The sequence below is a fragment of the Colobus angolensis genome, unplaced genomic scaffold (assembly GCF_000951035.1).
Source record: "Colobus angolensis palliatus isolate OR3802 unplaced genomic scaffold, Cang.pa_1.0 Scaffold85, whole genome shotgun sequence".
In the NCBI taxonomy this organism is placed as follows: Eukaryota; Metazoa; Chordata; class Mammalia; order Primates; family Cercopithecidae; genus Colobus; species Colobus angolensis.
This window is the reverse complement of record NW_012122376.1, coordinates 4,393,064-4,408,435: the sequence shown is the minus strand read 5'-3', so window position 1 is coordinate 4,408,435 and position 15,372 is coordinate 4,393,064. Positions and strand designations below refer to the sequence as shown.

The following is a 15,372-nucleotide window of genomic DNA, read 5'->3' as shown; positions in this document are numbered from 1 at the left end:
GCGAGGTGGCTGGCGCCTGTAGTCCCAGCTACTCGGGAGGCTGAGGCAGGAGAATGGCGTGAACCCGGGAGGCGGAGCTTGCAGTGAGCTGAGATCCCAAAGGCAAGGAACCAAAAATGTTGAATTCCTCTGCAATCAGGACACCTGGTGGCCGTTCTGGGCTCCATTCAGCCTCACGGGACCCCAGCCAAGACTTCTCTCACCAGAATGAAAAACCTGCCAGGCCTGGGAGGGCAGGATCCCAAGGGACAGCCTAAGAAATAGCAACCCACTTTTTCAATTCAAACTGAATTGCTTTAGGAGCAATCTGCTAGCTAAGCAAAGCTTTTCCATTTTTCACCTGTCCAAGCGCATTCTTCTGAGTCCTTGAGAGAGGACCGATGGGAATCCCAGCTCTCCCTTCATCCTCATCACAGAATAATTCACACAGGAATTCATGGTGCCAAGGCCCCAGTGAGAGGTGAGGGGCCTGCAGTAGGGACGTCCCCACACGCCCCTGCCTGACGCCAGTCGGTAGCATGACAGGGAGGGATGTGTTGTCCCGTAGCCAGCGTGCTGCCCCACGGGCAGGACAGGGAACAATGGGGACCAAGCAGTGCCCTGGAAGCCCCAGGCCTGTGCGCATGGTTAGCCCAGCACTGCCCAGCACCTCAGTGCTGGAGGGAGTCTCTCAGGACCCCCCTTGCGCAAGACCCCTCTGTCCTACCTGATCCCAGTCCCCCTCTCTCTGCCTCTGGCAAGACCACTGAGCCCTGCTCAACCCCAGGGCTCTCTCCAGCAGCAGACAGTTGATTGCCCCTTTGGCCCCATCTTTTGCGATCCATTTCCCTCACTCCTAAGCATTCCAAAACAAATGCCTACTGGGGGCCAACCTCCATGCCAGGCACAGACAGTGGGCACGAAATCAAGTGACCTCCCACGAACCCACTAGATGCCCACCAACATGCATTCAGACCATTCTTAAGCAAACAAGCTGCTGTCATTACAGGGACAGGAACCTCTCCAGAAGGTTCTGGAAATGACTCTCAGCTGCCATCACCGCTACATGGGACAATAGAGTATCACATGCAAAGCCTGGGCATCCTGCAGAGGGGGTCCCTCCCTGGGCCCGTCTTCACGCTATCCATCAGCACGTTTACAGGATTCGTCTTCACTTTCCCCAGAACCAGGGTGTCCCGTGTGCAGTGAGACCACAGGACATGGTGGCAAGAGGTTATCTGGACCAGAGATCTACACAGTCCAACCACCGGGGAGCTTTTCACAACCTCACGTGCAGAAGCCCCACCCATACCCAGAAGGCAGAATCATGGGAAAAAGCCTGGCCCCAGTGTGGTGTGACTTGCCCAAGTCGGTTAACCTCATGGAGCCTCAGTTTTCTCACCTGTGAAATGGAGCTAATAATAGACCTTCCAGGGATGAAATGAAATGAGAGACTCTGGTGCTTCGCAGCCTTTCTCCTGACAGCGTATGTGGAGAATGTGAACGGATTTAGACAGTGCACCTGGTACACCACGGAGGCAGACACTCCTCCAAACAGAAAGGCGAGGCCCCTCCCACCCCAGCGCTGAGGGAACCCCCGTCTCAGGTGCAGGAGGTTAAGGGGCAGCAGTGGGAAGGCCTGATGGCTGCAAAGCACGAGGCAGAGGGCTGGTATATCGGAGGACCCCCAGGCAATTACGGTTTTTGTGGCTCAGCCAGGAGGCGTGGGTTCAGGCTGACGCATCGCCGTATGTTTAAGGAGCTCCCCGCCTGACTCTGGAGCAGCTGGCATGTAGGGTCAGGTGTGGACGGAAAGGTTCCAGCAGCTCAGAACCAGCAGGTTCTTCCCCAAACAGGGTCACCAGCTCCCCTCTACATGCCACCCCTTCCTGTAACCCACACACCAGTAGGGTCCTCCCCGCCTAGTTAGCAGGCGAATCCCTTTCTGGGAGAACTGAATGGGTCCCTTCTGCTGCGAGGGCTTTCCTCACACTGTCCCTTTGTAGCCACCCAGCGTCTCCGCCAGGCCAAACTGGGTCCTCAGCTGTTTACTCTCCCTGCAATTTTGACTGTGCCTCTCTGGCTCCCACCTTCAAAGCTTCAAGCAGGGCTGTGGTAGGGGACTCCTATGGAGCTGAGTTTTCTGCTGGAAAAGTGGCTGGCCATGGGCAGGGCCTGGTCTGGCCACCCCAGACGGGGCTGTTTGCAGGGGCCGTGGTGACCCAGACAAACATGCTTGGGAGGCGAGACCACAAACAGCCTGGGCCCAGGGAGGCAGTCCTCGCAAACGGGGTCAGGCGCAGCTGCTGCAGGCCCGACACTGCCCCTCTGCTCACCTGAAGGTGGAGAAGCCTAAAGAAGCTGGGAGGGGCTGCTCTCTCCGGAATGCACCACGGAGGCAGACACTCCTCCAAACAGAAAGGCGAGGCCCCTCCCACCGCAGGAGAGCATACCCGCTCTTCTACAGGGCAGGCTGGCAGACCCTCTCCAGAGAGGGCCACCCACCGGGCAGGAGGGTGGGCTCACAACTTGCTAACCCTAACCCCAGGCAACAGGAACAGGTGAGGGGGATGGAGTAGCAGGAGATAGACACGGCCCTCCCCTTACCCCAGGCCTCCAGACATCCTGGACCCAGCCCAATCCCTCCGCCACACTTAGCAAAGCAGCCAGGCCCGTTCGCGGTTGGAGAACACGGGGATGGAGTTTCACTTCACTCCACAGCACAGTCCGGGCTGTCCGGGACCAGGTCCAGGTGGATCCAGCCTCAGCACCCCACCTTAAGACTCTGTTAAGAGGTGTCTGAACTCCCTGCACCTGGGTCCTACGAACTCTGGCTTTTCAAGGCTGGCCTGGGGATCGTGGGATGTAATGCATCCACCGGCCCTCCATAAAGGAAGGGGGATCATCACCATTCATTCACTCATCAGGCTGAGACCCGGGGAGAGACAGGCACAGGGCAAGTGAGCCCAGGACTAGAAACCAGGCCCCGGTCAGCTGAAGCCAGTTTGAGGACCTACCCCCTGGGGTGTCCCAGGGTGTCCTCGCTTCCCTGAGCCCTCTTTTTTTTTTTTTTTTTTGAGACGGAGTCTCGCTCTGTCGCCCGGGCTGGAGTGCAGTGGCTGGATCTCAGCTCACTGCAAGCTCCGCCTCCCGGGTTCATGCCATTCTCCTGCCTCAGCCTCACGGGTAGCTGGGACTACAGGCGCCCGCCACCTCACCAGGCTAGTTTTTTGTAATTTTTTTAGTAGAGACGGGGTTTCACCGTGTTAGCCAGAATGGTCTCGATCTCCTGACCTCGTGATCCACCCGTCTCGGCCTCCCAAAGTGCTGGGACTGCAGGCTTGAGCCACCGCGCCCGGCCCCCTGAGCCCTCTTAAGTGGAACACTGATTCAGTGTCCCCATCCAAACCACTAAAATCCTTCTTTCTCAACAGGGTCTTGTGGGACTGGTGGGCCTGGGGAAGGTACCTTCCTGCTGTCCCATGGCCCTGGCACTTCCTTGCCCTGTGCTGGGGGCTGGGAGGGTGCCTGACCAGACCCTAAGAGGGTTGTTCCCAGCGGGATTCCTGGTGCCACCCAAATGAAGCCACCTGTCAAAGCAGGGCCAGGGCCCCTGTGTGTTTATCAAGCCTCAGGTGATCCCAGAGAGCTCGAGAGTTTGAGGTCGGGGGCAGAGGGAGCTACAGGCAGGACCAAGCAGCCAATATCACCCTCCCTGCAGCCCGCTGCTCCCATTTCTTCATGAGGACACTGAGACTCCAGAGGTGGTATGACTGGTCCTAGGTCTCAGAGATGGTAACTTGCCTCCTGGGATGCAGACACAAGCTTCCAGGCCCCACCTCCCCTCCCATCCACAAAGTCCAAGGTGAGTCCAGGACTGGGCCCTGGGCACCAGCCTTGCCCTTGGCACTGATGGGGTTCAGGACATGGTACCCCAAAATACGGCACCTTGGCATTTGAGGAAACAGCAGAAGCAGAAAGGTCGCTTTCACCTCCCGCCCTCCCTTCTCCCCTGAAGCATGATGTAAAACCCTCATTCAGGTGTTACTCTCCCTATACCCAGAAGAAACATCCTCACCTCTGAAGACACAGGGACAGAGGAGACTGAACACGTAGGCCTGGCTAAGTCCCCACATCTGTTACCGTTACATCAGACATTTGTTTCCAATCAAACTTTTCTAGGACTATCCACTTTTTTATCAAATCAAGCATAGAAAACACAGGTTTGGGCCGGACGCGGTGGCTCAAGCCTGCAATCCCAGCACTTTGGGAGGCCAAGACGGGCAGATCACGAGGTCAGGAGATTGAGACCATCCTGACTAACACGGTGAAACCCCGTCTCTACTAAAAAATACAAAAAACTAGCCGGGCGAGGTGGCGGGCGCCTGTAGTCCCAGCTGCTCGGGAGGCTGAGGCAGGAGAATGGCGTACCCGGGAGGCGGAGCTTGCAGTGAGCCGAGATCCGGCCACTGCACTCCAGCCTGGGCGACAGAGCGAGACTCCATCTCACAAAAAAAAAAAAAAAAAAAAAGGTTTGACCAGGGGGGGGGGGGAAACCCCATCTCTACTAAAAATACAAAAATTGTCTGGGCCTGGTGGCATGCACCTGTAATCCCAGCTACTTGGGAGGCCGAGACAGGAGAATTTCTTGAACCCAGGAGACGGAGGTTGCAGTGAGTAAGATCCTGCCATGGCACTCCAACCTGGGCAACAAGAGCAAAACTCTGTCTCACAAAAAAACAAAAAAAACCACGGGTTTACACATTTTTCGGCTCTTCATTTCCTTATGAAGGCTCCTGCATCAGGTAAAAATTATATTAAATAAATGTGTATGTTTTTCTCTTGTTATATGAGTCCTAGGCAGGAATCTAGGATGGTGAAGAAAAGCTATTTCTCCTCCCTATGGCATCCACACACCCAGGGCCTGCCACACCTGCCCAGCCCAGGACCGTCACTATCTCAGTGACCAGTGGACGGGGGCCAGCAGGGCCACACGGATCAAGGTGGGCCCCAGCCAGGCAGGGACCAGGCCTAGCACCATTCCACAACTTCGGTCCCCTAATCACCAGTGCAGGTATGAGTAAGGCCATTGCACAGTGGCAAAAACTGAGGCCCGCAGTGGCCCAGGGACCACCACTCAGATCCCTCCCAGCACAGCACAGCCAGGAGCTCCGGGCAGAGTCCCAGGAGGCCCTGCCCACAGGGTCAGAGCGCCCCTGCCCCCGGCCCAACGGACGCGCAGGTGACCATCGCTTGCCAAGCTCGTCGCAGCGCGGGAGGTGGGGTAGACCCTCCCCTGCCCCGGAGCCCGCACCTCTGCACGGTGAACCGAGGCGCTCCGAGGGGTGCGCGGACAGCACCGGGCACTGAGGAGGTGAACGCGACTCCCACACACGCGGGGCTGAACCAGCGCCCCAGAGCCCCAGAACCATGCCCGCAGGGCCGCAGCCCACGCCCGGGACAGCTGCCCGCAGTCTACGCAGGGAGCGGCCGCGGGGCTCTGGTTTCTGCATGTTCTGAATTGTCTCCAAGGAGCACATTCCACCGTCAGAATAATAAACTTTTACAGAAGTGTATTTCTCTGCAGCGCGGCGGGAACTCGACCCCGAGAAAAGCGAGCGCCCTACAGGCCTCGGCAGAGGAGGGACGGCCCCCAGCCCGGCTCCTGGCCCCGCCCACGGTCCCGCCCCAGTCCCGCCCCAGTCCCCGAGCCCCGGCCTCGCGCACGCGCGTCTTGGCGGCTCTCAAGTCGGCCGGGAAGCAACGCTTTGAGGGCAGCGCCCCCTGCCGTCCCTATGCGCCTGGGGCCCTGCGGCTGCGAGCAGTTGGAGCCAAAAGCCCCAGGACCCGGCCCTGGGGTTGTTGACTTGCACGTGGGCGCTGAGTCTTGGAGGCGAGGGGACAACTCGCCACACCCCCGTCCTCTCCCTAGAGCTCGAAGCCCCTCTCTACTGAAATGGGGCCTCCTTTTCTTGGGAAACTTACTTTGTGGGAAACTAAGTCTCAAGGGATCTTAAAACCCAAGATGGGGGAATGGGAACCCCACAGGATGTGGGGGCGTTTTTCTGGCCATCTCTACATAAAACCTGCCAGGGTCCTCAGACCCTGGCTCCTCTGTCAGTTCCCAAGACCCGTCGAGCGCCCACCTGAGCCCGGTGCCCACTGGATGGGGTCTCAGGTTCACCTGGTCAGCCCTCGCTCCCACCTCCAGAGACCAGGCAGTCATGCCCTTCTAATATGGCGGAGGTCCCAAAAGATTGTACCGTATTTTTACTGTGTCTTTTCTGTGTTTACCTATGCAAATGCTTAGCACTGTGTCGCAGCAGGCTGTGCCATCTGGGTTGTGTAAGTACACGCCATGATGTTCACATGACGACAAAATCGCCAAAGGATGCGTTTCTCAGTACATACACCTGTTGTGAAACCACACGTGACTGTTCTGTCCTAATTCAACCCCCTCATTCCATAAAGAGGAAAGAGAGACATTGAGTTGCCATAGGTCTCCTGGTTGTCAGAGGCAAAAGCAAAACTGAAGCTCTGAGCCTCGCAGCAGTCACCCACCGCACCTCCTCCCATCATCATCAGGAGGCCTCCCCACGTTTCTGCCCCAGGGAGCGCAGCCCGTGGACAAGTCCCTTCCACTCTCTGAGCCTCCAGCAACATGAAAACACTGGCAGGAGACCCTCCATGATTCCAGGGTTCCTAGAACACTGGCAGGACACCCACAGCCGGTGCCCACTCCCAGGTCACCCCACTGAAAGCCGGCAGCCTTCTATATGGTCTACATCCATGTTTTTTTATTTCTCCCAGGAGTAATTACTCCATTTGTTCACAGGTACACGGCTTGGCACTGAGGGGCCATAAATTAGAGATGTTGTGATAAAAAGGAAGGCAGGAGAGATTAGGGGCTGGTGGATCCCACTTGCCCTTCACCGCCCGTCTCAGAGAGATTGGCCTAGGAGAAAGCTACCAAGATCAAAGGCCCCCAGACCCTGTATCCCCATGGATGGGCAAGCCTGAGCTGTCAGTAGTCCTCCTGAACCCTGCCTTGAGCCATGCTCAGCCATTCCACACAAGCCTTATTTGTAGCAATCATCTGCTGGGCTCTTCAGCATTGTGATGCAAATTATAAAAGCCATATTAGTTCAGATATCTCATTAACAATTTGAAGGACTAGGCTGATGTATAGAGAAAAAATCTCATTTGCAAGTTAATCAAAATAAAGGCTGGGGAACTAATAACCTCTTCTGAGCCATTATACATGCATGGAACACTGGAGTGAGCCTTGAAATATATTTTAAAGAGTTTTTTTCCTCCATCCTGGCTAACACGGTGAAACCCCATCTCTACTAAAAATACAAAAAATTAGCCGGGTGTGGTGGCACACGCCTGTAGTCTCAGCTACTCGGGAGGCTGAGGCAGGACAGTGGTGTGAACCTGGGAGGCAGAGCTTGCAGTGAGCGGAGATCATGCCACTGCACTCCAGTCTGGGTGAGACAGCGACTCTGTCTCGAAAAAAAAAAAAGGGGGGGGTTTTACTAAATGGACTAAGCTGCTTATATATATATATAAAGTTCATTTTGATGCCTCCTGCTGGTATTTTAAGAATCCATCCCCCAAGTTCAAAACAAATTCAAATGCTTTTACAGGCTGCAGGGGCCTCTCGGCCAAGCTCTTGAGGCAAAGGGAGGAGCTGTCCTCAAAGCCCCCAGTCTCTGAGGTGCCAGGACCACCTACTGGCTCCCTCAGAAGGTCTGTCCAGCCCATCCAGGGCTCTTGGGCATCAGCACTATTTCAATGACCTAAAGCAAGCTTGTGTTTCTGAGCCTTGGTCTCCTCATCTGTAAATGGAAGTAACAATACCTGGGGTGAGACTTAAGGCATTTGAAATAGTGCCTGGCACAGACTGCTAAATAAATGCTATTTATTTGAACCACTGTCTATCCTCCGGGACCAGCCAAGTGGTACTCAATAAACATTTTTGAAATAAATGTACCTGTTAAAAAGCTCCTTGATGCCAGGAATTGTGTGCCTTATTCACCAGTAGACATCAGTGCCCCAGCATGGTTGGGTGAATGACACCCCGCCTCACACTCAATACCTACTTTGCAAAGACTGCACATTAGAATCCCCAGGAGCATTTAGTATCCAGGTGCAAGGCCCCATCCCAGGAGATCCTGATGTAATTGATTTGAGGTGAGGTCTGGCCATCAATATTAATTTTTTTTTTTTGAGAGAGTGCTTCACTCTTGTTGCCCAGCCTAGAGTGCAATGGCACAATCTCGACTCGCTGCAATCTCCACCTCCCGAGTTCAGGCGATTCTTCTGTCTCAGCCTCCCAAGTAGCTGGAATTACAGGTGTGCACCACCACGCGCAGCTAATTGTTGCATTTTCAGTAGAGACGGGGTTTCACCATGTCAGTCAGGCTGGTCTTGAACTCCTAACCTCAGGTAATCCACCCACCCCGGCTTCCCACAGTGCTTGGACTACAGCCATGAGCCACTGCACCTGGCTGATAGTAATTTTTTTTTTTATTTTTGGAGACAGAGTCTCGCTGTGTCGTCCAGGCTGGAGTGCAGTGGCACGATCTCGGCTCACTGCAGCCTCCGCCTCCCGGGTCCACACCATTCTCCTGCCTCAGCCTCCTGAGTAGCTGGGACTACAGGTGCCCGCCACCATGCCTGGCTAATTTTTTGTATTTTTAGTAGAGATAGGGTTTCACCGTATGCGCCAGGATGGTCTCGATCTCCTGACCTTGTGATCCGCCCGCCTCGGCCTCCCAAAGTGCTGGGATTACAGGCATGAGCCACCGCGCCCGGCTATACTAAATTTCTAAGCAAGCCAGGTGACTCTGAGTGTAGCTGGCATTGAGCAGCACAGATCTAAACCTATAAATGTCCCCTATATGCCTCCCCCCACCGCTGTGGTGCTTCCCCATCACATCCGGATATGCTGCAGAGAGCATGCTGGGAGCTTCACAGTCCTAGTGCTTGACACACACTGTCACTTTCACCTCTGTTATTCTGGGTACGTCAGATGTCCTGTCCCAACCTCAATTTTCTTATATGTGCAGTAATTTAGATGAGGTATTCTGGAAGGTCAGAATCCAAAGAACAAGTTGTCATTAGGGGTTGTGGAGAGTGAACGTGGTGACTATTTAAAGTGCAAAAATGTACCGAGATTATCATCTTTCTTTCGCACATATCTAACTATGCATCTGGACACCACGTACTCTATGAGTTCTCCTCTACTTTGAACCACTCCTCCCCGAAGAAGAAAGACCTTCTAACTTTCTCTGAAGAATGTGATCCCCTTTAAAATTATCAGGCCCAGAAAAGTATCTAAAATATAATGGCAGTCAGGTCTCACTCCCCCCTGAGCTAAATAATTATCTCTTGAAGCCCCTTGCCATGCAGCTCTAGGCTAATTGAAGCCAAATGGCCACAAAAACACCATACATCCTGTACTTCAACAATGAATAGCCAATCGCTAACCAGTGCCAATTCTCTAGACCAATGAACAGCCAATTGCTAACCAATGCCAATTCTCTAGACCAATGAATAGCCAATTGCTAACCAATGCCAATTCTCTAGACCAATGAGAGTTCCTAATAAATAAGTTTTGTAATCACACCTTCTGATCTTTTTTTTTTTTTTTTTTTTTGAGACAGAGTCTTGCTCTGTCGCCCAGGCTGGAGTGCAGTGGCCGGATCTCAACTCACTGCAAGCTCTGCCTCCCGGGTTTATGCCATTCTCCTGCCTCAGCCTCCCGATGTCTTCTTTTCTTTATAAATATTCTCCAGAGCACTCCCCAAGGCAAACTGATAATGTATCCTGGGCTGCAGTTCTCAAGCTTGGCCCAAATGACAGAGGATTTTTCTTGGCCCCTTTGCCGGACATGCAGTAGGAGGCACCCCATCTACTGGGCCTGCCAGGCCACGTCTGGCTTGCACTCCGGTACAGATCCCACAGCAGCTGCTACTGCATGCTCAGGCCCTGGTGGGAGGGGGTGTGTGAATGTGTAGTGTGGGGTCCAGCCAGCCATTCCAAATGGTGGCACAGGGGCAGGCTCCATGCAGGGTTTGTAGCTGGGCCAGGTGTGTCACCCCAAGGGGAATGCAGTGGTTCCCAGGCAGGGGTGCCCATGACCCCAAAGGCCCCAAAGGGTGTTACAATGTGCTCATTAGCTCTTTTAGTCCCACCATCCACAGCCCAACAGACAGTGACATGTTAGCAGCTCATTCAGCCCCTTGCCCCATTCCAGCCCACAGCTCTGGGGCCAGCTCAGCCCCATTACTACTTCCCATCACGTGAGGCAGCTGCCCTCCGCCAGTGGAGGGCAGAGGGCCACAGTGTTACAGCCTTATGAGTACCCATGTTCAGTGAGTCTGGAGTTCTTGTCCCACACTGAAGAGGAATGAGGTCACACTGGCAATGGAGGGGTGGTGAGGGCAGAGAATTTTAATAAGCGACAAAACAGCTCTCAGCAGAGAGGAGATGGGAAGGTGGTCTCCTCCAGTGTGGCTAAGCCTGAGGTTTTTATAGGCACAGGATGGGGGAGAGGCAGGCCATAGGTAGTATCAGAAAAGGCAACATTCGGCCGGGCGCGGTGGCTCAAGCCTGTAATCCCAGCACTTTGGGAGGCCGAGACGGGCGGATCACGAGGTCAGGAGATCGAGAACATCCTGGCTAACACGGTGAAACCCCATCTCTACTAAAAAAATACAAAAAAACTAGCCGGGCGATGTGGCGGGCGCCTGTAGTCCCAGTTACTCAGGAGGCTGAGGCAGGAGAATGGCGTAAACCCGGGAGGCGGAGCTTGCAGTGAGCTGAGATCCGGCCACTGCACTCCAGCCTGGGCGACAGAGCGAGACTCCGTCTCAAAAAAAAAAAAAAGAAAAGAAAAAAGAAAAGGCAACATTCAATTGGTCAAAAAGCATTATTCAGAAAGAACCCATCGGAAAAGGGTGGGCAAATAGGAACAGAAGTTCTCACTCTGGGTCACAGGTTACATCCAGAACCAACAGTCCAGTCTTTCAGACTTCAGGCTGTTTTTGGCTTGAAGGTGGGGTTTCATTGGGGACCCACCCCTACAGGCCTAGGCATTTTGTCTGCCTCCTGCTATCACAAATAACTCTGATTAAATTTTGCCTCAGCTTCTTCCTTTAACTTGACATCCCCTTTGTGATACAGCCAGCCTATCAGCTCTATACCATCTCTTCCTTATCTAGATGTCACCCTTACCTGAAAGAGTCCTTCTCCAGAAGCTTCCTCTCTCCCAGACTCCTCCAACTGTGTGTGTTGGGGGTGGGGAGGGGGAGCTGGCAACTCATTTATTGATCTGCAACTCTGTGCCAGGTCCTCTGCCAGGAGGATGAACTACTCCATCTTTTTTAATCCTCCTAACTCCCCTGAAAGGTAGATAGCATCCCACTTCCTCACAGCTAAGGAAAGGGAGTCTCTAACCACAGCAAGAGCTCTGATGTTCCACCCCAAATCCAAAGCCTGTGTCTGACTCTCCCTGCCTCCCACTTCACCACCCCTCCACTTCATTCCCAGGGCACTAAGTGCAGTCAGCAGGTTCCTGCCTGCCTGTTCACCACTGGACATAGGCCCTGAGGCCCTACAACCAGTGTGTACTGCATGAGTAAGCCCTAAACCATCAACCAGAAAGGATTTTCTTTTGTTTGCTTCTTTTCTGAGACGGAGTTTCACTCTTGTTGCCCAGGCTGGACCGCAATGGCATGATCTCAGATCACCACAACCTCCGTCTCCTGGGTTCAAGTGATTCTCCTGCCTCAGCCTCCTGAGTAGCTGGGATTACAGGAATGCACCACCACGCCCGGCTAATTTTTTGTATTTTTAGTAGAGACAGGGTTCCTCCATGTTGGTCAGACTGGTCTCGAACTCCTGACCTCAGGTGATTCGCCCACCTCAGCCTCCCAAAGTGCTGGGGTTACAGGCGTGAGCCACCGCGCCCAGCCTAGGATTTTCTAACAAGGTCATGCCCCGCCCCTGCTTCAACCCCCTCCTTCAATGACCCCACTGCTCACCAAATTAAGCCAAAATTACCCAAGGCCCTCATCGTCATTAGCCACCCTCCCAACAACTCCCTGTGCTTTGCTACCTCTGGGTCCTCTCTGACTTTTAAAGCCTTCAAAGAATTTAGCAGGAAGATAGTTTTGTTAAAAATCTCCTGGCCCTAAGGTCATCTCTGGTGAGAATAGCTGAATGCAAATTAAACTGACTCCTGATAATAATAGTATGCCCTAAGGCAACCTGCAAATGTGGACTCTCCAGTACACACAGAGACTGAATTAGAATCTGCATCTTAAGGCTGGGCACTGTGGCTCACACCTATAATCCCAGCACTTTGGGAGACCAAGGCAGGTGGACCACTTGAGCTCAGGAGTTCAAGACCACCCTGGGAAACACGGCAAAACCCTGTCTCTACCAAAAATACAAAAAATTAGCCAAATCTGGTGGCACATGGCCATGGTCCCACCTAGTAAAGAGGTTGAAGTGAGAGAATCGCTTGAGCCTGAGAGGTGGAAGATGCAGTGAGCTGAGATCATACCACTTCACTCCAACCTAGGTGGCAGTGAGTCTCCAAAAACAAAAGCTCCATCTTAGTAAGATTCCTAAGACTGGTTCTCAACCTTGAATCCCCTGGAGAGCTTGCCCGGCCTGGGTGCCACCCTAGTTGTAATTGGTATGAGGAGGCCTCACCCATTTAAACATAGTCATTCAGTGACGGAACACTACCCTGACAGAGTACCAAAGACCCAGCTCTCATACTGCTAAGAGGTAGCTTTAGAACCTGGGGGAGGGAGGGAGGAATGTGACACCATTAACTTGAGAAGTTTTTTCTCTTTGAAAAGCAAGTCACTTCTAGGCATTTACTCCATAGAAACACTGTGCACTTTTGCACCATCATGAAATGATATGAAGTGGTCACAAGCTTTATTCAAGTCAAATGGTCCCCTGATATGAGATGAAATTACAGTATACCCACATATGATGAAATGCTAGTTATCTGAGAATGAGACACAGAAAAACAACCAAAATACTCTGTTCAGGTAAAAAAAAAAAAAAGTTGCAACACATATAAAAAGGATAACTTTAAAAAAATGATAAATATTAGTATATGCACAACGACCATGCTGTTTTGAAAGGGAAGTATAAGAGACCTGTATTTTAGATGTATTCTTTTTATAACTTCTGGTTTTCTGTAGATCAGAGTTGAAATGCTCTTAGAAAACACATGGAATAGGCCGGGCACAGGGGCTCACGCCTATAAACCCAGCACTTTAGGAGGCCGAGGCAGGTGGATCACCTGAGGTCAAGAGTTCGAGACCAGCCTGACCAACATGGTGAAACCCTGTCTGTACTAAAAATACAAAAATCAGCCAGGTGTGGTGGCGCAGGCCTATTGTCCCAGCTACTCGGGAAGCTGAGGCACAAGAATCGCTTGAACCTGGGAGGCGGAGGTTGCAGTGAGCTGAGATCACACCATTGTACTCCAGCCTAGGTGACAGAGCAAGACTCTATCCCAAAAAAAAAAAAAAGAAAAAGAGAACACATGGAATAAAGAAGAGTCTCAAAAAGCTTAAAAATGTAACTGATAATACTGCAGTAATAGTACAGTGACATGGGGAATAAAGAAATCTTGTATCTGAAGAACGTGAGCCCCTTTAAACTATCAGGCCCAGGTCAGGCATGGTGGCTGACACAAGCACTTTGGGAGGCCGAGTCGGGGGGGATCACCTGAGGCCAGGAGTTCAAGACCAGCCTGGTCAACTTAATGAAACCCCATCTTTACTAAAAATACTAAAATTAGCCGGGTGTGGTGGTACACACCTGTAATCCCAGCTATTCAGGAGGCCGAGACAGGAGAATCATGTGAGCCCAGGAGGTGGAGGCTGCAGTGAGCTAAGATCACACCACTGCACTGCAGCCTGGGTGACAGAGAGAGAGAGACTTCGTCTCAAAAAATAAATAAATAAATAAAAACTAAATTATGAGGCCCAGAGAAGCGTTAGAATGAAACTGTAGTCAGGTCACTCTCTCCCAAGCTAAATAATTACCTCTTGAAACCAAGTATCTATCAAATGCCATACACCCTACAGTTCAACAGCATACAGCCAATCACTAACCAAGGTTAGTTCTGTAAACCAGTGAGAATTCCTGACAAACAACTTTTGTAATCACCCCTTCACCTTGTGTCAGTAGAGGGCATAAGAGCAGCTGATCTATCCTTTTTTCTTTAAAAAATGTTCTCTGGAGAACTCTCCAGGGCAACCTGGAAGTGTGTCCTGAGCTACAGTCCCCAGCCTTGGCCCACCTAAACATTCTGTATTAACTTTGCCTCAGCTTCTTCTTTTTAAGGTTAATACTCATCACAAAACAGACATCTGAAATATAAGCTTTATTTTAAATTTAAAGAAATATTGAAAATAAACATTTTTTACAAATTATAATCAAGCACTCAAAACAATTTAGGAATGTTAAACACTAATTCTTAATTCAAAATAATGATATCCACAGAATACAACCCTGGTGTTGGCCAATATGAAGTTTACTTAATTGTTAGTATTTTATATACACTTAACCATTAATCCTTCCTAAAATTCAATAACAATGATTTCATTTTATAAGGTGAAGCCTTTTATGTAATACCCCAGAGATAACTTTTTCAAATATAAAACACTTATACCAGTGAGGAAATTATAAAAACATATATAAATTATACTGAAGAACTTGATTTAGAGGCTGTCTGTATATAGATGCATTTCACTTAGAAAGTACACATGCACATCCAAACACTTTCACTGAATATATATGCCATTACATTCTCTTAGTTATGTTACAAAGCAAATGGCAGGGTCAGAAACGTTGTTCTATTATGTATCAACTGAAAAAAACATATATTCAAAAAAAAAAGTGTTTGAAGACTCATGGGAGTGGACTGTGCCCGCATTAAGAACAAAGCTTTTACAAGACCACCTGTCTCCAGCTGAATCCCAGGGACCACTGAAAACAGCTGGCTACCCTCAGAAGGACAAGATGGTCTTGTTAATAATTTCAATGGACTCTCGAAGCTCATCCTCCTTGATCACCAGCGGAGGTGCAAACCTGATAATGTCACCATGGGTTGGCTTGGCCAGAAGTCCATTATCTCGAAGTCGTAGACATACCTTCCAAGCATCACAATCTAAAGAAAAATAGTAAAACATACATGCTCGAAGATAAATGTTTAAACATTCCTTGCCATATGTATGGGCAAAGTGCAGTCTGGCAAAACAAAATTCCCAGAACTTGCTCAAATAAGGAAAGCTTGGGCTGGGAGTGGTGGCTTACACCTGTAATCCCAGCACTTTGGGAGGCCAGGGC

At 51.4% G+C, this 15,372-nt stretch overlaps 1 protein-coding gene across 1 annotated transcript in view; it reads right to left on the bottom strand.

Moving 5' to 3' along the window:
* Nucleotides 1-14,388: 14,388 nt before the first annotated feature.
* Nucleotides 14,389-15,372, bottom strand: part of OAT (ornithine aminotransferase) — a 22,250-nt gene continuing 21,266 nt past the window's right edge. Inside the window, exon 9 of the mRNA XM_011930209.1 lies at nt 14,389-15,193. Within this exon, the coding sequence (XP_011785599.1) occupies nt 15,033-15,193 (161 nt within the window). The 3' untranslated portion in view covers nt 14,389-15,032. The remainder of the gene's footprint in view (nt 15,194-15,372) is intronic.